Here is an 18906-nt window from a genome sequence, read left to right on the forward strand (position 1 = left end):
ACTGGATGGCACCTCCATGCCCACAGCTGATGTGCTGTCCACGCCCAGGCCCTGCCATGGCCGTGGATGATCCCATGCTTGTGCTGAATCCACGGTGGATGCCATGCCCCACAGCTGCAGTAGATTCCATGCCCCATGTCCATGGCAGCTGCCATGTCCACATCCAGGGTGGGTGCTGTGCCCCACACCCATGCTCATGCCCATCCTGGGTGCCCTCTCTGCACGCAGCAGCACTCCAGGATGGTGTCACCATTCCCAGGACCCGGGCACCCCTTGGCACTGCTGAGCACCAGATCTCACACCTTGAGCCCTGGCCCAGTTGTGACAGGGACCAACCATCTCCACTTCTGTGATGTCCCTAGGGACATTTAAAAAGAGACTGGATGTGGCACTCAGTGCCATGGTCTGGCAACCGCACCGGTGGGTCAAGGGTTGGACTTGATGATCTCTGAGGTCCCTTCCAACACAGCTAATTCTATGATTCTATGATTCTATGATTTGTGGCACCATGGGGACCCTGAGGACCTGACCAGAGGTCAGACCTCTGCTGCTTTGCTCAGTGCCACCACTGCCCCACGAGCTCTCCTTACATGATCCAGCACCATTTCTTTGAAGCCTGTTGGAGCCCTCTGTGGCCCAGAATACAACCCCGGGCCCCAAAGCCCTCTGTGCACATGGCAGCCTGAGGAACAAGCTGGGAAAGGCTCCCTGCCACCTCCAGAGCTTCACAAAGCTTTCACCACGCACTTCCAGCCTCAGGTCTCCGAGCACCCTCAGAGTGTAGCGTGGGGACACCGTGGGGGTCCCCACGCTCCTGACATCCCTCCAGCGTCGGGTGTCTGCACCTTCTCCAGCAACCCCGCCTTGTCCTGCCCGGGGGTCCCTGTGCCAAGGGGGACACCCCAGGAGGAGGCTGCAGCAAGAAGGTGCGGGGTGATTCAGCGGGACACGCAGCCGGCCCCGTGCCTGGGCGAGCCGGGACAGGCCGGGTCCCGGCAGGGCCCTCCCAGGGGCGGGCAGCCCCCAGGGGGGGAGCACCCAGCACCCCGCTGCCACGAGCCTGTGCCCCCCGCCCCGAGGGTCCAGCAGCCCCCGGCATCCCCGCGGGACAGGGTACCCTCAGCCCCTGTGCAGCGCCGGGCACCGGCGGCCGGGATGGGGATGGGGATGCAGGAGCAGGAGCAGGAGGAGGAGGAGAGGAGGAGGAAGGGCAGGAGGTGGGGCTGGAAGTGAAACCGAATTGGGAGGGCGGGGCGGGGCGGGCTGGGCCCGTCATGTGAACGGCCGCATGCTCGGGCAGAAGTGGGTCAGCGGCGCGGTGGAGGGGCAGGTGCCAGAGCGCCCGGAGCCCCCCGGTGACGCCGCCACAGGGACCCCCGCAGGGACCGGAGCCCCACGCCCCTCCATGCGCCCCCGGGCGCGCTCCTGACCGCCGCCCGTCACCATGCGAGGTGAGTCCCTGGGGGGGGAGATGAAAACAGGGGGGGCAGCCCCTTGGTCGCAGCCGGGGAAGGGGAAAAAGTTGGCAGCGGCGGGGTACCGGGGGGGACCCCACGTCAGTCCCTCCCGAGGGGGACACGGGGGGAACCGGCACCGGCACCGCCGGGGGGCACACGGGAGGGGAACCCCGCAAGCCCCACGGGGAGGGCACGCGGCGGGGACCCCATCAGCCCCACCGGGGACACAGAGGGACCCGTGTCAGCCCCACTGAGGGGGAACACGGAGGGACCCGCGTCAGCCCCGCCGGGAACACAACGGGACCCGCGTCAGCTCCAGCAGGAGGTGACCCGGGGGGGACCCACCTCAGCCCTGCCGGGTGGGTTTGGCTCCTCCAGCTCCCCCCTTCATTAGGAATAAAATTCTTGTTTATTTTGCTTCGCTTTCCGATGCCGGCTTAGACCCGCTCTTAAGCTTTTCCTCGCACTAAACCCCTTAATCTCCTCTTCAATATGTTGCTCCAGCCAGGGCTGGATTTATTGTGGTTTGTTTTTTTTCTCCCCGTTTTTTCCCCTCCCTGCCATGGTTTGGGGGTAGCTTGGGGGCCGGGGCCGCCAGAGGCTTCCGTGGGGACAAATGGGTTTGGCTGTCCTTTATCCAGGGCAGGGATTTTTTGGGTGCCCGCCTGATTTTATCCCTCGTTAGAGGCGATTCCTACTTTTCACCCCTTGGCTTTTCAAAGCGGGAGGTTTGACGGAGGAGGTTGGAGGGAGTAAGGCTCTGGCGGGATGATGGTGACGCAGCGGCGGCGGGGACCCAGCTCATCCCATCCCTGTTCCCGATGGAGCTGCTGGGACCTGGCACTCTGGGGATGGGGCGAGGGGGGGGAAGGAGGGGCGGATTTTTATTCCCTTTAAAGATCTTTGCCACGATCACCCGCCATGCCCGAGCCCTTCAGTCTCCCGACTCACTTGAAGTTGCAGTGTGCACGGCTTTAGGTGTGATTTTTGGGTGCATATATTCAGGTGTGCTATTAGGGTGCAGGTTTGGTTTGTTTGGAGGGCGAAAAAACCACACCTCTAGGTGTGTTTTTGGGTGTACGTACAGGATCCTCAGATCATTTTTTCCTCTCTCCCCTGCACGGCTGCAGGTGCTGCGGCTCAGCCCCCCACTGCCCTCTTGTGTAATGGTGGGGCAGGGGCCAGCCCAGCCCCCCGCGTCCCCTTCCCGCCCCCTGACATCCCGGGTTTTCACCTTTATTAGGACGGAGGGAAGCACAAGCCTCTGCCTAATTAATAACACCGCCTGGCTCTTCTGTCGCGCTCGCACAGCCAGCCCCGGGCTTAATTAGCAGCTGGGTGAACTTTTTTTTTTTTTTTTTTTTTTTTTTCTTTCCCCCCCATTACAGTCCCTCAACCCTAATTATGGATCACCACCTCCCCGATTTCCTATCATTTTCCCCAACAGGCTTTTTCCCCACAATGTCCCTCAACACAGGGTCCTCGTCCCTTGCTGACGCCCCAGGTGCCGCATGGTGACGCCGTATTGATCCCCGCTCCCATTTTCTTCCCCAAAACCACCTCCACACCACCCCTTTCCCCGGGGACCGCGGCAGCTCCTCGCTCTGGTCCTTCCTCACTCTGGGGCCGGGCGAGAGGCTTTGCCTGGCCCTATAATCCTATAGGGTTTCCAACCCTCCTGCTCTCTTGTTTTGCAAGCGGCGTGGCTGGGAGCGTGCGGTGGCTCGGCAGCCTTTCCCACTTGTCCTAGTGACCTAGATCTGTCATTGGAAAAATCAGAGAGGGTGGAGGAGGAGCTTCCGTGCCCGTTTAGGCAGCGTGCGCACGCGGGCGAGGGTGGCCGTCACCCGTGGGCCCTGCCACACGACGGCCGAGCCCCAGGATGGGGATGGGGATGGGATAGGGATGGAAATAGGGACGGGATGGGGATGGAAATAGGGATGGGACTGTCCGTGCTCTTTGCCTCCCAAAATTAAAGTTGGAGGAGATAGTTGACCACTGGCAGCACGGGGTCCCAAGGGATCCAGTTAGGATTTGGGGACCCCCATAACCCTGGGGAGCAGGAGCACCCAAAAGGGGAACATGCATTGATGGGAAGAGGTTGGTCCCTGTCCCCACTTAACCCGGCAGCCCGGTGCTGGCACCATCCCCTGCCCGTGCTGCCCGTCCCTCTCCTTGTCACATTTAACTTTGAACTCTGCAGTGGGAGCTATTTCAAGAGCTGCTGATGTCTACATCGGGGCCTCTTTATCAGACGTGGCCGACGGAACCGCTCTCACCCCCTTCCTTTAGCCCAGCAGACACCGTTCCCCTACGGTTTAAAGATGGGGTCGGTGGGTTTCTCCTACCCCAGCCCAGGCCCTCCCCACCCCAGGTGGGTCTCAGGTCCCCTCCCCACCACCACCACCTCTCCTTTGCCACCCTCCTGCCCCTGCCAAAGTGCAAAGGGCTCGTCCCGCACCGGTGGGGCTGACCTTGGAGCTCTGCCGCGTGGCACCGTGGAACCGGAGCGGGCAGGGCAGGACGGGGTGGCCACGGGGCAACCTCAGCACCTCCTGTCTGCTATGATTTCCAAGCTGGGGACATGAGCTGGCCCGTGGGACAGGACAAAAATGGCACCGGGCTGTGGCTGTGGGTGGCCCTGGGGCAGCAGGAGACCGGCTCGGCCCTGTTCTGACCCAAAGTTTCCAGGAAATCTCTGCTAATCAATATAGAAATCAGTTCCCACCTCCAGCATCACAGCCTGACACTGTTTCCTTATTTCTCTTCTTTATTTTCCTTATTTCTCTTATTTATTTCTTCATATTAGTTTATTTATTTTCTTTCTTTCCCTTCTCTTTCTTTCCCTTCTCTTTCTTTCCCTTCTCTTTCTTTCCCTTCTCTTTCTTTCCCTTCTCTTTCTTTCCCTTCTCTTTCTTTCCCTTCTCTTTCTTTCCCTTCTCTTTCTTTCCCTTCTCTTTCTTTCCCTTCTCTTTCTTTCCCTTCTCTTTCTTTCCCTTCTCTTTCTTTCCCTTCTCTTTCTTTCCCTTCTCTTTCTTTCCCTTCTCTTTCTTTCCCTTCTCTTTCTTTCCCTTCTCTTTCTTTCCCTTATTTATTTTTCTTCTCTCTTTTCTTACTTAACTTCCCTTCTTTCTTTTTCTTCTTTCCCTTATTTTATTTTCCTTCTCCTTCTTACTGAGCCGATCTGCACCAGCACCACTGGCACCTCTGCAGCCACGTGCTGCACCCCCCGGCTGGTTTGGGTGCAGGATTTGGGGTGGGATGGGATTTGCCGGCGGTGATTGCCAAAACACCGGGCTGCAGGGGGGACCCTGGAGTGCGGGAGCTTCTTTAAAAAGCAAAACCAACAGCGGGTGTAAAAGGGAAATAATTCCCTTTATTTACGCCTTATTTTTCTTATTCCCTTTGTTTGTTCTTCCTCCATACAATACAAATACATAGTCCTAAAATAGATGGTGATCAGTTGCTGGGGGGCAGCACCGGGTCCCGGAGCCAGAGGTTGTTGCAGGGAACAAGAAAGCGGAGCTGGGTTTTGGGGCAGGGATGAGGAGCTGGAATATCGCTGCGTGGGTCCCTGTGTCCCCCCCTGCGTCCTGGAGCCATCCTTCTCCCCCTGCTCTGGGTGTGCCGAGGGGATGCTGAGCCTGCCGAGGGGGTTGTGCCCGCACTCCCGGGTCACTGAGGGGACAGGACAGGGGTGGCAGCATCGAGACATCCCCGGGCTGGGGATAACCACCGGCTGGACCCATCCTGTGGCTGCAGGGTGGGGCCTGGACCTCATTTCCCAGCAGGTTTCCTGGGAGTGAGTGGAGGGGGGCATGAGGGGCAGGGGTCGAAGTCGCCTCAACCCCCCACCCTTTCTCCGTAAAGGGCACCCGGGTCCCAGGGGTGGGTTTGTTCCCCACCCAGGGGGGGAGGGTGGCCACGTCCTGACCCCATCCCCAAGGGTGTGCAGGTTTGTGCTGGGGGGTCTGTGCCCAGGGCCCCCTCAGCCAGGGGCACCCAGCACCCTCCATCTGGCTGGGGTGAGGGGCAGCCCCAAAAAGCTTTCAGCAGCTGCGGGATCAGGGCATGTCCTGATGGGGCTCAGTGGGGTGCTGAGGTTTTGGGGGCGACTCCCTCACCCCAGCAGTGAGAAAATACGTCTGAGGGGAGGGGTGGAGAGAGGAGGAGGAGGGGGACACCCTGTGCTGTAGATGGGGGTGCAAACCTGGATTCTGCGGGGTTTTCCCTGGTTTTGGGGTGCCAGGGGCGCGGGGGCGATGGAGAGGAGGCTGTGCTGGGGCCGAGCCTTGCTCCGGGGAGGGCGGCTCCGGTCCTGCCGAAACCACCGGAGCCGCCTCCCGTTTGGGGGATAAGCGGTGCTGGACGTGGGGACAGGGATGGAGCCGCCTCCCCCACGGAGAGCTCCGGCTCCAGGTGACAAGCGGCTGTCCCAAAAGTCCCCAGATGCCCCCAAATGCCCAGCCCTGGCAGGGAGATGTCGGGCCAGCCCCGGGCTGGCGCTGGGGAGGGGTTAAGGACCGCGGGCACGTTACACAAGAGCGCTGGGGCCAGGGGCAGAAAGTGTGTCAGTGGGACACGATGGCTCCAGCCGCGGGGCCACCGCTCCCCCCGGGCCAGGGGACACACAAGTGACCGAGCCCCGCCACTGGACGGTGACACTTACATAAGGGTCGGACGGTGGCAGCGGGCCGGGAGTTGGGCAAGAAATATTTACAGTGGGAGGAGAGCAAATACCGCAGCTGGGACATTTTAATTGCCGCCTCGAAGTTATTATTTTATTATTTTAACCCTCTTTTTTTTTTTTTTTTTTCCTTTTTTTTTTTCTTCCCTGCCTCCTATTTCATTCATGCTCCTCCCGGGTGGGGGTGGGGGTGGGGGTATTTGCTGCCTGACCCTCAACCCCCGTTCCCCCCCCCCCGACAGGGACAAGGTGTTGATCTTTGCCTAGATAATCAACTGGCCCAGCGCTGCCGATGCTCTCAGGGTTGCGATGGGAGGAGGAGAAGCCCTGCATTCCAGTGGGGAAACTGAGGCACGGCGGGGGGCATCATGCCTGAGGTTCTGTGGTTTCTCCCCCAGTCACGGTGGGATTTGGGATAGGGGAGTTATTGTGGCCACCCTACCAGCACCCGAGTGCCTCCTTGTGCTGCTGGGTTTGTCCCAGGGGGTGTCTGGTCTGGGGGGGGGGGGCGGGGGGAACGTGGCAGTGGCACGAGTGGACGCCCAAGGGTGATTCAGCCGGGGTTACACACAGAGCAGCAATTAACCCCGGGCTGTAATTGCCATCGCGCCGGGGCTACGGCTGGCTGGATCCCCACAGCAGTTATCTGGGGCGAACGTCTTAGGAGCGGGGTCAGGTGCTGGCGGTGGGCACGGCCACGTAATTAGCAGGATGCTGATTAGAGCCCCAGGAGACTGTGGGCACCCGGCGATGGGTAGGGGCTTCGCCTCGGTGGCATCCGGGGGGACATGGTTGGCTCCAGGGGAGCTGGGAGAGCCTCGTCCTCCCCCCACTCCCTGAGCTCAGAGGTCTCGGGGGGGGAGATCCCCTCCTCCTGGGGGCACAGGGACAAGATTTTGGCCACCATACGAAGCCATCACCACGATTGGGGGCCAGTAACCGGGGCAATGGGGCGAGTGGGGCGACCCTCAGGACCGCGCTCATCCCGGTTGTTTTTCCGGGTGTGAGGTGCCGGTAATTTCGGGGGGGGGGAGGCGGGAGTATCGGCTGCGGGCGGGAGGGCGAGGCCCCGGCGATTCATCACCCCGTGCCGGTAATTACGTTGCATAACGAAGCGACGCTGCTCCCTGCCGGGGGTGGAACCCCCTCCCTGTGCCCCCCCCACCTCCATCTCGGCCTCGGGTGATGGGGGGGGGAGTCAGGGTGAGGAGGGGGCCTGAGGGGCTGCACCCCTCGCTCGGGCAGGTTCAATGGGAGGAATTGTTCATCAGGGTGGGGGAATTGGGGACGGGGGTGTCCTCCTTCGTTGGGGCTGGGGAGTTGGGGGGTGGTGGTGTCTGGTTTAATCGAGGCTGGATGGTGAGATGGGGGTGACAGCATCAGGGTGATCCCTAATGGTGCTCCCTCCCCCTGCCACGGGAGTGGCTGCGATGCCAGTGTGACTGCATCTGGGGGGGGGCTGGGGCCAGGATTCTCTGCCTGCCCCAGGCCGAAATCCACAGCTGAGACGAAGGCAGAGGCTTTGGGGAGGGGCAGGGGGGAGATGTGACCCCTGTGGGTAGTGGGGGGACAACACACAGCCCCGAGAGGAGCCAGGTTTGGCAGCCCCAGGGAGGGGGGGGGGGGGGCAAACCCCAAAAGCTTTTGGGGCAGGAGCTGAGCCATGAGGTGATGGAGGGAGGAGGGATCCATCTCCCGGCTTGTGCCCAGCCTTGGAATGAGACCTGGGAGAGAATCTGTCCTGGAAGGGGCGGGGGGATCAGGTGCCATCCCTGGGGGGGACTGATGGCAGCCCTGGGGACCGATGACATCCCTGGGGTAGCGATGGCAGCCCTGGGGAGGGATTAGTGGCATCGCTAATGGACTGATGGCAGCCCCGGGGGGGAACGGATGGCATCCGGGGGGGGGAGGGCCTGGAGCATCCCCGGGGACCCAGCGCAGCCTCTCTCGAAGCAGCGAGGGCCCCGGGGCAGGTCCGGCTGCCGGGGTGCAGGTGGCGATGGCCAACACCGGGGCTGTCACCCGCAGGGGTGGCCCCAGCTGGCAGCAACCCACGAAACGCGTCCCTCGCCCAGAACCTCTCGCTCCCGGAGGAGTGCGAGGCAGAAGGGAATTACTGGCGCTGGGGATTTGCCCAGGCCCAGGAGATTTGAACCCCCCTAATCTGGCCGGGGGGGTTATTTTGGCGCGGCGGCAGCTGCCCAGCACCCTCGGGAGGCTGAGCCTGGCTGTGGGCAGAGGGCTGGAGCGGGGATTAGAGGGTGCAGAGATGCCGGGAGGCACGTACGAGTCCCAGGGGTGCCCCCTGCATCGTTCCCCACCCCCACCCAGATCTGGGGCAGCTGGAAAATGAGGAGGACGAAGCCTATTAGCAGCTCAGTGCCAGCGAAGCAGAAGCAGGGAGGGAAGAGGATTTGCGGGGGGAAGGGGACCGGGACCTTGAGCCGACCATGGCTATATCGGGCCTGGGTTCCAAAGGAACTGCTGGGGGGGACATAAAGGGACCCTGGACCCTGTGCTTAGGCCAGGTCTTCATCAGAAGAGTGTCCATAGCTGCAGAAATTGGGGTGTTCCCTGTGCCCTGTCCTGGATGCTCTCCCAGCTCGCACACACTGGCAGAAAAATCAAGGGAATGATTATCCCAAAAGGGGGTCCCGGGGGCACTGGGACACCAGCACTCTGTGCTCTCCTGGCTCCAAGGGCTTTTCTACCTCTCCTTGGCTGCTGGATGGGGGGAACAGTCAGGAGTCCCTTACAGCCCTTTCGGCATCGTCTGGCTGTGCTGCCAGTGGATCCAGGTTTCGTGCCTCAGTTTCCCCAGCAGGGCTGTAGCTGCCACGCAGGGAGGGCCTCGTCCATTAACCACCGAGGTTTTCCCCTTTTGTCCCCTCCACCCCAGCCCAAATCGAAGTGATCCCGTGCAAGATCTGCGGTGACAAGTCCTCGGGCATCCACTACGGCGTTATCACCTGCGAGGGCTGTAAGGTGAGCCCTGGGCGGGTGCCAGCGGGGTGGGTGGCCGCGGGGACTTCCATCCCGCCGGGCTCTTTCCCAACGCTTCCCTGTCCTGCGCAGGGATTTTTTCGGAGGAGCCAGCAGAACAACGCCAGCTACTCCTGCTCCCGGCAGAGGAATTGCCTGATCGACCGCACCAACCGCAACCGCTGCCAGCACTGCCGCCTGCAGAAATGCCTGGCGCTCGGCATGTCCCGGGATGGTGAGTCCTGCCTGGGCTCCATCCCCTCCTCCCTGGAGAGAATGAGGCTGTCAGGGGTGATGAGGGGGCCAGCCCGGTGCAAAGTTTTTGGGAAGAAAGAAATGGTTTAGAATTCCCCACAGATAGGATGAGAGAGCTGGGGGTGTTCAGGCTGGAGAAGAGAAGGCTGCAATGGGGAGACCTTAGAGCACCTTCCAGTGCCTGAAGGGGCTCCAGGAAAGCTGGGGAGGGACTTGGGACAAGGGCCTGGAATGATGGGATGAGAGGTGATGGCTTTCAACTGGAAGAAGGGAGGAAACATTAGGAAGAAATTCTTTGGTGTGAGGGTGGTGAGCCCGTGGGTGCCCCCAGAAGCTGTGGCTGCCCCATCCCTGGCAGTGCTGAAGGTTGGATGGGGCTTGGAGCACCCTGGGCTGGTGAGAGGTGTCCCTGACCATAGCAGGGGTGGCACTGGATGGGCTTTAAGGTCCCTTCCCACCTGAACCAGTCTGGGATTCTATGATAGGTAAATGTAAATTGATTCTGGTCTGTTTGACTCAGGGTTGGTCTGGGGTGGGGGGATGCATCCTATGGGTCCTCTGCCCAGCTCAGTGCTCTGATAACCCCAAACCAGGTATCCCCAGGAGCCAGAACCCTTCCCAGGGTGGGTGGAGGGCCTGGCTCTGGTTTTGTTGGGGTGAAGCTGCCCTGACTCTGCTGGCATCTCCTCCTCTGGCAGCTGTGAAGTTTGGCCGCATGTCGAAGAAGCAGCGGGACAGCCTCTATGCTGAGGTGCAGAAACACCAGCAGAGCCAGGAGCAGAGCAGTGGCACCAAGGATGAGCCCGAGCCCCTGAGCCGTGTCTACACCACCAGTGTCAGCAGCGGGGTCTCAGACCTGGATGACATCTCCACGCTGTCAGACGGGCTCCTCTTCGACTTCCCCCTCACCCCTGATGGCAGCAGCACCTACTACAACCTCGACCTGCTCACCTCAGCACAGCCCTCACCCGACCAGTCCAGCCTGGACGTGGCTGAGGCCACGCTCATCAAACAGGAGTCCCTCTATGAGCTGATGCTGGAGCCAGCCCTGTTTGCTCACGGGGCTCTGGAGGGGGGGCAGCTGCCTGCAGACATCTCTGTGCTGGAGATAGGTGAGCACGGGCCTGGCAGGGTGCTGGGGACACGCAGAGCCCTGGGGATGGTGCTCAGGGACACCTCGGGCACCTTGCAAGACACACCCAGCCCTGGGTGCCCCTGCTCACAGAGAGGGACTGATCCAGTCTCGGCTCTCAGAACAGCTCCAAGTCCATCCCCTCATCCAGACTGAGCACGGAGAGAACTCAGCACAGCTCAGGCCATGCAGTACCTGAAGGGGCTACAGGGTAGCTGGGGAGGGGCCTTTTGTGTGGGCAGGGAGTTATAGGGCAATGGGTGATGCCTTTAAACTGACAGATCAGACATCAGGGAAAAAATTCTTCACTCTGAGGGTGCTGAGCCCCAGGTTGCCCCCAGAAGCTGTGGCTGCCCCATCCCTGGCAGTGTTGAAGGTTGGATGGGGCTTGGAGCACCCTGGGCTGTGGGAGGTGTCCCTGCCCACAGCAGGGGTGGCACTGGGAGGGCTTTGAGGTCCCTCCCAACCCAACTATTCTGGGGTTCTGTGATGGTTCTGTGATCCTCCACTCTGCCCCTCTGAGTCCCATCTGTCCTCAAGATCTCTGTGCCACCACTTGGGAGCCCCTCTGCCCCCCCAGCCCCAGGAGCCCCTTGACAAAGGATGGCATCGTGGGGTGGGTACCAGGTGGGCCTGGGGGTCTCCTCAGGGCTCACCCCCTGCTGCCCTTCCCTTGCAGACCGGGTGGCCCAGAACGTGGTGAAGTCCCACCTGGAGACGTGCCAGTACACCACAGAGGAGCTCAAGCGCTTGGCCTGGAGCCTCTACACCCCCGAGGAAGTCCGAGCCTTCCAGAGCCAGGTGAGCCTCACTGCCACTGTCCCCGTGGCCCACCCAGTGCCACCACTGCCCCCTGCAGCAGGGAGGAAGGCGAGGAGGAGGATGAGGGAGAGCTTGCCAGGCTTTAGGTGGGCTGGGGTTGTCCAGGTGCACAGATGTCAGGGCACTTCTGTCCTTTCCTTGCCCCGAGCGATGGAGAGGGGGGGGGACAGCAGAGCCGGGGTGACAATATCCCTAAGGGATGTCCCCTCTGTGCTGGCAGAGCTGTGAGGCCCTGTGGCAGCAGTGCTCCCTGCAGATCTCCAACGCCATCCAGTACGTGGTGGAGTTTGCCAAACGCATCGAGGGCTTCATGGAGCTCTGCCAGAACGACCAAATCATCCTCCTGAAAGCTGGTAAGAGCAGGGGGCCCTGCCTGGCCCCCTTGTGTCCCCACCTGTCCCTCTTCCCATCCCTGCCTGTCTCCTTTGTATCCCTGCTGTCCCCTCAACATCTCTGCTGTTCCCTCTGCATCTCTGTCTGTTCCCCTCAAGTCCCTGCTGCCCATCGTGGTCCCTGCCGTCCCCTCCATGTCCCTGCTTGTCCCCATCACACCCCTGCCATCTTCCGTGCATCCCTGCCATCCCCTTCATGTCCCTGCCTCTCTCCCTCGAGTCCCACTCCTCTCCCAAGTGACAGTCACAGTGCTGAAGGCAAATCCCATCTCTGCTCTTGGCCAAAGGTTTCCTTGCAGGATCTCCCCTCCCTCCCCTCCCTGCTTGCCCCTGGTGTTTGGGAAGCAGGCATGGAGGGAGCTGGTGGTGGTACCACCAAAACCTGGTGGTACAGAGAGGGACAGGGGGGTGGCGCCCCCAGGTAGAGGCTTTTCTCCATGGTCACTCACACGTCACCCAGAAACAGGGGTGGAAACGAGCACAGTGGAGGAGTTTTTCCCCAGGAAAAGGGGTGTGAAACCCAAAGGGGAGTGGGGAGGGAGAAGAGGAAATGGTTGGTCTCTTCTCCCAGTGGGAGACTGGGAAGGAGATGGGGGGGGGGCTGTACACACCCATGTCCCCCACCCATCCCTCCAACTGAGCTGCTGAGGCTGTGTCCAGGCAGGGACCTGAATGTGCCAAAGCCCAAAAATGCCAAAAAGCTGCCCAGTTTTGAAACTTTTGGGGATGGGGAGCTAAACATCTCACCCCATGCATGGGATGTGTGCCAGGATCCTGGCAGGGTGCTGGAGCCCAAAGCCAGAGCTCTCTGTGTGTCCAACATGCTGGAGTTTAACTCATTCTTTCTTTTCTTCCTTCCATGTTGTCTATTTATTTTGTTTTCACCCTCTCCTCTCTTGGTGCTCCTACCATGACCTGTATCAATCTATGCCTGGCTGCAAATGCCTGGATAATATTTGCTTGCAATTGGAAACCTAAAAAACAAAAAAACCCCAACAACTCCCAAACTGACAAACCAAACTGGATTCATTGGAATAACCATTCTGCTCTTGGTGGATGGACAATCTGGACTTCAAACTTGCACTGGGGGCTCTCCCCTTTCTTCTATTTGGTCCTGGGATGATGGAACCCCTCTGCCCTGCCCTGCCCTGCCCTGCCCTTGCCTGCTCTCTCTGCCTACCTCAGGTTGCCTGGAGGTTCTCCTGATCCGCATGGTCCGCGCCTTCAACCCCCTGAACAGCACCGTGCTCTTCGAGGGGAAGTTTGGGGGTGTGCAGATGTTCAAATCACTCGGTAAGGACCCCTTCTCTCTGCCTCCCTCAGGCCTCTCCTGCCCACTTGACACTCTGAGGGGAGCTGGGGTTTGCAGGCACCATTCTGGGCTAAATCATCAAATCCTAGAATGGTTTGGGTGGGAAGGGACCTCAGAGCCCCCCCAGTGCCACCCCTGCCATGGTCAGGGACCCCTCCCACCAGCCCAGGGTGCTCCAAGCCCCATCCAACCTTCAACACTGCCAGGGATGGGGCAGCCACAGCTTCTGGGGGCACCCAGGGGCTCAGCACCCTCATGGTGAAGAATTTCTTCTTGATATCTTACCTAAATCTCCCCTCTTCCATAGAATGTGAGGGGTTGGAAAGGACCTCTGGAAATCATCTAGTCCAAAAGGTGGCTTTCCAGTTTAAAGCCATCACCTCTTGTCCCATCCCTCCAGGCCCTTGTCCCAAGTCCCTCCCCAGCTTTCCTGGAGCCCCTTCAGGCACTGGAAGGTGCTCTAAGGTCTCCCCATTGCAGCCTTCTCTTCCCCAGGCTGAACACCCCCAAATCTCTCCCCCTGGCTTCATCCCAGGGGGGACAGAAGATGCCCTGGGTTTGCTCCCACTCCCCTTGGGATCAGTTTGATTGCAGCACTTGGGACCCACTGCCCAGCCCAGCCCAATGCCCAGAGCTGCTGGGGACCCCCCCTTCACCCATCTCATCTCCTGACAGCTTTCCAAGCCCCTAGCATCAGCCTGCAGGTAGGGGGGATGGGAAGTCACATCCCCCCCCATTTCCCCACTGTCCCCCCCAGGTTGTGACGACCTCATCGGTGCCGTCTTTGAGCTGGGGAGGGCCCTGTGCCGCCTGCAGCTCTCAGATGAGGAGATCGCCCTCTTCACTGCTGCTGTTCTGCTCTCCCCAGGTACAGGGGGGGCTGGGAGGACCCGGGGTGGGGAATTCTTGGGCCAACGCTGGGGATTATCATGGGATCATTCTGGGTGGAAAAGACCTTTCAGATCCTGCAGTCCAACTGCCCCAGCACTGCCAAGGCCACCGATAACTCACTGACCCCTCCAGCTCAGCGCTGTCTCCTCCTGGGTTAAATTATTCCTGGAAAAGGGGATTGAGGGGGAAAAAGCAAACTTGAAAATGCACAAAACGCATCTACCAAAATTTCTTGGTGGGAAGAGGAGGTGATGTCCCCCATGGTGGCTTTGGGGGGCTGCCTGGCCGTGCCACTGTCCCCAGAAGTGTCCCAGAGAGCAGAAAGGGTTTAAAGAGCAAGAGGCCACCCCAGGTGCTGGGGGGGGACTGATTCATCCATCTCCTGCAGATCGCCCGTGGCTGACAGAGTCCAAGAAGGTGCAGAAGCTCCAGGACAAGATCTACGTGGCCCTGCAGCACGAGATCCAGAAGAAACACTCCGCTGAGGACAAGCTCTCAAAGGTAGGGATGGGCTGTGCACAGGGGGATGGCTGAGCCTGCAGCTCTGGCTCCTTGGCCATGCACGGGGGTTTTTTGGGACCTAATGGAGGAGGAGAAGGGGGAATGTCTCTTTCCAAGGGCTGTGCATCCCCATTGTGGTTGAGGTGGAGGCAGTGGTGCTGTGGGCAGCCCTGAGCTGCTGAGTCTGCAGTGTGTTGGGCAGTGAGTTTTTGGGGCTAAAGGAGCTGTTTCAGGGCAGGGGGGTGCACTGGGGGGGATCCTTGCACCCTCCCAGGTATGGTTGTCCTGCAGAACTACGTGGGTTTGGAGGCAAGGTGATGATGCTGCCAAGCTGCTAGAAGGGGGGGGGGGGGGGGGGATCTGTGGGTGCCCCCAGCACCAGGCAGAGCCAGCAGCCCCCAAGCCCACCTGCCTGTCCCCAAGGGCAGGGGAGGAGCAGGGGGAGGGATGCTGAGCAGGAAGCCACCGGTCACCAGCTCCCCCTTTCCCTGCAGATGGTTTCCAAGCTGCCCTTGATGAAGACCATTTGCAACCTCCACCTGGACAAGCTGGAGTTTTTCCGTCTCCTTCACCCGGAGACCGCCATGAACTTCCCACCCCTCTACAAGGAGGTTTTCAACTCGGAGCTGCAGTACAGTGACCCCCGGGAGAGCTAAGGCTGGGAGCTGCTGCCTCCCTGCCAGTCCCCCAGACATCTGGAAACGAACTGAACTTCAGAGGTTTGGGGCAGTTTATTTAAATCAAATAATCAAACGCAAGAGAACCTGGGGGGGCTGGGGAACCTGCCCGGCCCCTTCTCCTCGCTCTGGATTGCAATAGCTCTTGAATGTAAAGCACCTTGAAGGAAAAAAGCAAAAGGACTTTGCCATACCGGTGAAATGAATGTGAAACCTCCGCTGGGGAGAGGAGGAGCCCCCGGCAGCCCGAAGGGACCGAGCCCTCCCCGCAGCGCAGGGACCGCACACCACGCACACGCTGCACGGCCCTGCCCGCCCTCCCGCCTCCACTCGGGTTTAATTATTATTTTTTAATTATTATTCTAATCTTGGGGGTTCCTTTTGGGGAGGGGGGGGGGTGTTTCTTCTTCTTTTTCTTTCTTTTTTTTTTTTTTTCTTTTTGCCCAAACACAAGGCATGGGATAACAAGGGGGATGCAGACTCGGCTGTGTAGGACTGAGCCAGGCTGGTGGGGGCTTTGGACTCCTGGCTGGAGCCCAGGAGAGGGTGCAGGCAGAGCTTTGGCATTTTTCCTTCTCCCGTGGGGCTCAGGATCTTGGCCAGTTGTGGCAAGGGCTGTGCTTCAGCACAGGATTTCCCCGTGCAGGAGGCTGGCTTGAGGGAAAGGATGCCCCAGCATGATGGGGAGAAGTCTTGAGGAGGTCCCCGTGTTCTCCACTGTGGTGTTTTCCCAAATGCCTGGCCAGCTCCTCACTCAGCTGGACAACCTTTTTGGAGCTGATTTGGCAGGTCCATCCCCCTCGTGTCACCTTCCTGCCTCCCGAGCACTTCTCAGAGAGGCTTTGTCCTTGCAGATGTGGCCAAATCCCAGCTCCCAGCTGCTCCACGCTGGAGGCACCAAGGCCAGGTCCCTGTCCCCAGTGGGTGCTGCCCTCTGTAGTTTTCTTACCAAGACCATGAAAATTGCCCCAGGGCTCAGCACCTAGAGTGGTTTTGTGGCCTTCCCTCTGCCCAGCTGATCCTGCTGCCATTTCCCTCCCTCCAGGATTGCTGGGAGGAGGTTGAGTTGGACTCAGGCTTTTCCCCCCACAAAGGAGCTCCTCAGAACTGTCATTCTGGGGTTGCTCTCTTTTTATCAGGACCCGGGAGGTCTTTAGGGGTAGAAACTGCTCATTGGGGTCCAGGGGAAGCAAAACATCCTGATTCCTTCCCTGAGAAGTCGTGATGGGGTTGGGACCTCCCAGCTGGGGAGGCTCCAAAGGTGCAGAAGGGATTGACTTGTGGGGTGATGCTGTGATTGCCTGCGGGCAACAGGGCTGCTTGAGGGACTCTGGGGCCAGGCTCTGCAGATTTTTTTTTTCCATCCCTATTCCTGCTCCTCCTGCAGCAAATGCCAAAATGTAGAAGGGAAAAATCTCCTCCCCCCCCTGCCCCCCTCCTCTGAGGCAGCCCCAGTTTCTGCTGACAAAGGGCTAAACCCCCCCCAGCCCCATCTTGCTTTGTGTTGGTTTCTCATGTGTCCAACCCCATCCTCTGGCAGCTCAGAGCATCCCTGTGCATGAGCCCAAGACCCCTCAGTTCTGTAACTGCACCCCTAAACTAAACGAGCAGCTTTCTTCAGGATGGAAGGGGATATCCAGGCATTTGGTTAAAAGACCCCCTGGGGCAGACCACGGCCCAACCTTGCCCGGGGAAGGCTCCCCAGGAAGCTGATGGGATTGGAACCCTTCAGCCCCTACTATTCCCCATCTGCCGTGTATGGCCGTGTGTGCTTTCTGCTTTTGCCAACCCCCACCCCAACTGCTCCTGGGAGCATCTCAGGGGCTCCTCAGCCTTCTTTCTGTCCCCGCTGGTGGCAGAACCCAGCTCTCTGCTGAAGGCTGCTGGCCCTCCTGGTGGCCCCAGTGCCACCTTTAGTGCCAATGTCGTTCCCCAGCGTGGCAGTCTGCAGGGCAGGGCTCTGCTCTGCTTCTTTCCTGCCCTCTCGGATCCTAAAGCTTTGGCAGAAGCCAGAAGTCAGTGCTGCCTTTTTTGTCTAGAGGGTTGTGCCTTTTTTTTTTTTTTTTTTTTTTCGTTTTTTTTTTTTTTTTTTAAGAATCCTTTCTGACAAACACCGTTCGCTTCCCGGCTCCTCTCTGAGGGGAGAAGCACTTGAGAAGATGAATGTGCTTTGCAGAGGGGGCTCTGGGCCCCCCTTTTCTGCAGGACAGCAGCACTCCCTTTCTCAGAGGAAACAGCTGCGGGGGGGGTTGAGACGTTTGGGGGGGAAAAAAAAAAAAAAAAAAAAAAGCACACGCCCTTCTTTACATCCTCGGTATTCGTCAGCACCGATGCTCAGCGTCACCCTGTTCATTTCATCTGGCAAAGAAACCAAGGAAGCACCTTAAACCAGGAAAAGACTGAGCCCTGCGGTTCCGTGGTTTTATTTCCAGCTCGTGCCACAGCACCCACCTCACGGGAGAGACTTGGGATTCGGAGCAATAAAAACCCCACGCGGGGAGCAACCTGAGGACTGGAAGTGTCGGAGAGGAGCCCGCGGGGAACCTGCACTTTGAAGTCCTCTTGGAGAGGAACCGACTTGTCAATTAAATGATTTCTGGGGAGAGGAGAAGTGATTACACGTTGATTAAATCAGTTCTGACCTGGGAGGGAGTTGGGGGGGGCACGGGAGCCCTGAACCCCCCGCAGCACCCGCGGGGCAGCACCCGCACTCCCGCTCCCTCTGTGCCACCCAGAGCCCGCAGCTCAGCAGAGCCAGGAGGGAGAAGGGTGAAGGAAAAAATCCTGGGAAAAAATGCCTGGAAAAGGGAGATTTTGGCTCTTCCCTGCCCTGGAGCCGCGCGGAGAGGACCCGTGGGAGCTTTTGGTCCTCAGCATCTCGGGGATCATTTCCTTGCGGGAATTCCATCCCTCCAGCCAGGGGAGGTTTTCCTGCTTTGTTTTCAGACTTTTGCAGCCGTTCCCCGGAGCAGGGCGACCTCAGCCACGAGGGATTCCTCTTTTCCAGATGAAGATTAATTGTGTGTTTGTCTGTCTGTCTGTTTGTTTGCTCTGAGTGTGCATTTCCACCTCCAGAACCCTCACACTGTGTATAAAATCGGATAAAAAATATATATAATATATATTCTTGTGAATGTTGGTGCAAAAAGAGAAAAATATATAACGTTTCGGTCAGTTTTATGTTATTTTTTATCTATATGAATGAAAGGAAGAAATGGAAAACGTTTTTTTCCAGTCACCACCCTCCACACACACCTCCCTGTAGATCCAGACAGGTTTTATGGAAACGTTTTACTTTTTAGATTTAGGAACATGCTTCTGTTCTCATTGAATGTTCTGTCTTGTAAGATTGTAATTTCTATTTTTTTAAAGAAAAAAAATGACTAAATAAAATTTTCTTCTTCGGACCAGTCAGTTAGGAAGGGAGGGGCAGGGGAGGGAGAAATATTTATTTAAGGACAAAAGCGTCTGAAATTTTCATGACATTAAATAAAAAGTAATATAATGTATGGACGAAAACTTTTTTTTTTTTTTTTAAATTGAGGTGTATTCTGTAGATTTATGCACAAAAATTTACAGAGGGGAAAAAAGCCTCTGCTTTACAGGGTATATCTGCCATGATCAGGGACTCCTCCCACAGCCCAGGGGGCTCCAAGCCCCATCCAACCTTCAACACTGCCAGGGATGGGGCAGCCACAGCTTCTGGGGGAACCTGGGGCTCAGCACCCTCACAACAAAGAATTTCTTCCTCAGATCTCGTCTCAGTCTCCTCACTTCCAGTTTAAAGCCGTCACCCCT

At 58.7% G+C, this 18906-nt stretch overlaps 1 protein-coding gene across 1 annotated transcript; it reads left to right on the forward strand.

Moving 5' to 3' along the window:
- Nucleotides 1–1258: 1258 nt before the first annotated feature.
- On the forward strand, nucleotides 1259–15474 carry LOC139788182 (nuclear receptor ROR-beta-like). The gene is made up of 10 exons (XM_071727847.1): nucleotides 1259–1451; nucleotides 9044–9129; nucleotides 9220–9361; nucleotides 10080–10493; nucleotides 11193–11314; nucleotides 11556–11688; nucleotides 12913–13020; nucleotides 13797–13907; nucleotides 14319–14431; nucleotides 14926–15474. The coding sequence occupies exons 1-10, from the start codon at nucleotides 1445–1447 to the stop codon at nucleotides 15085–15087; spliced, it is 1398 nt and encodes a 465-aa protein (XP_071583948.1). The 5' UTR covers nucleotides 1259–1444; the 3' UTR covers nucleotides 15088–15474.
- The last annotated feature ends 3432 nt before the right edge of the window (nucleotides 15475–18906 follow it).

The sequence above is a fragment of the Heliangelus exortis genome, chromosome 28 (genome assembly GCF_036169615.1).
Source record: "Heliangelus exortis chromosome 28, bHelExo1.hap1, whole genome shotgun sequence".
In the NCBI taxonomy this organism is placed as follows: domain Eukaryota; kingdom Metazoa; phylum Chordata; class Aves; order Apodiformes; family Trochilidae; genus Heliangelus; species Heliangelus exortis.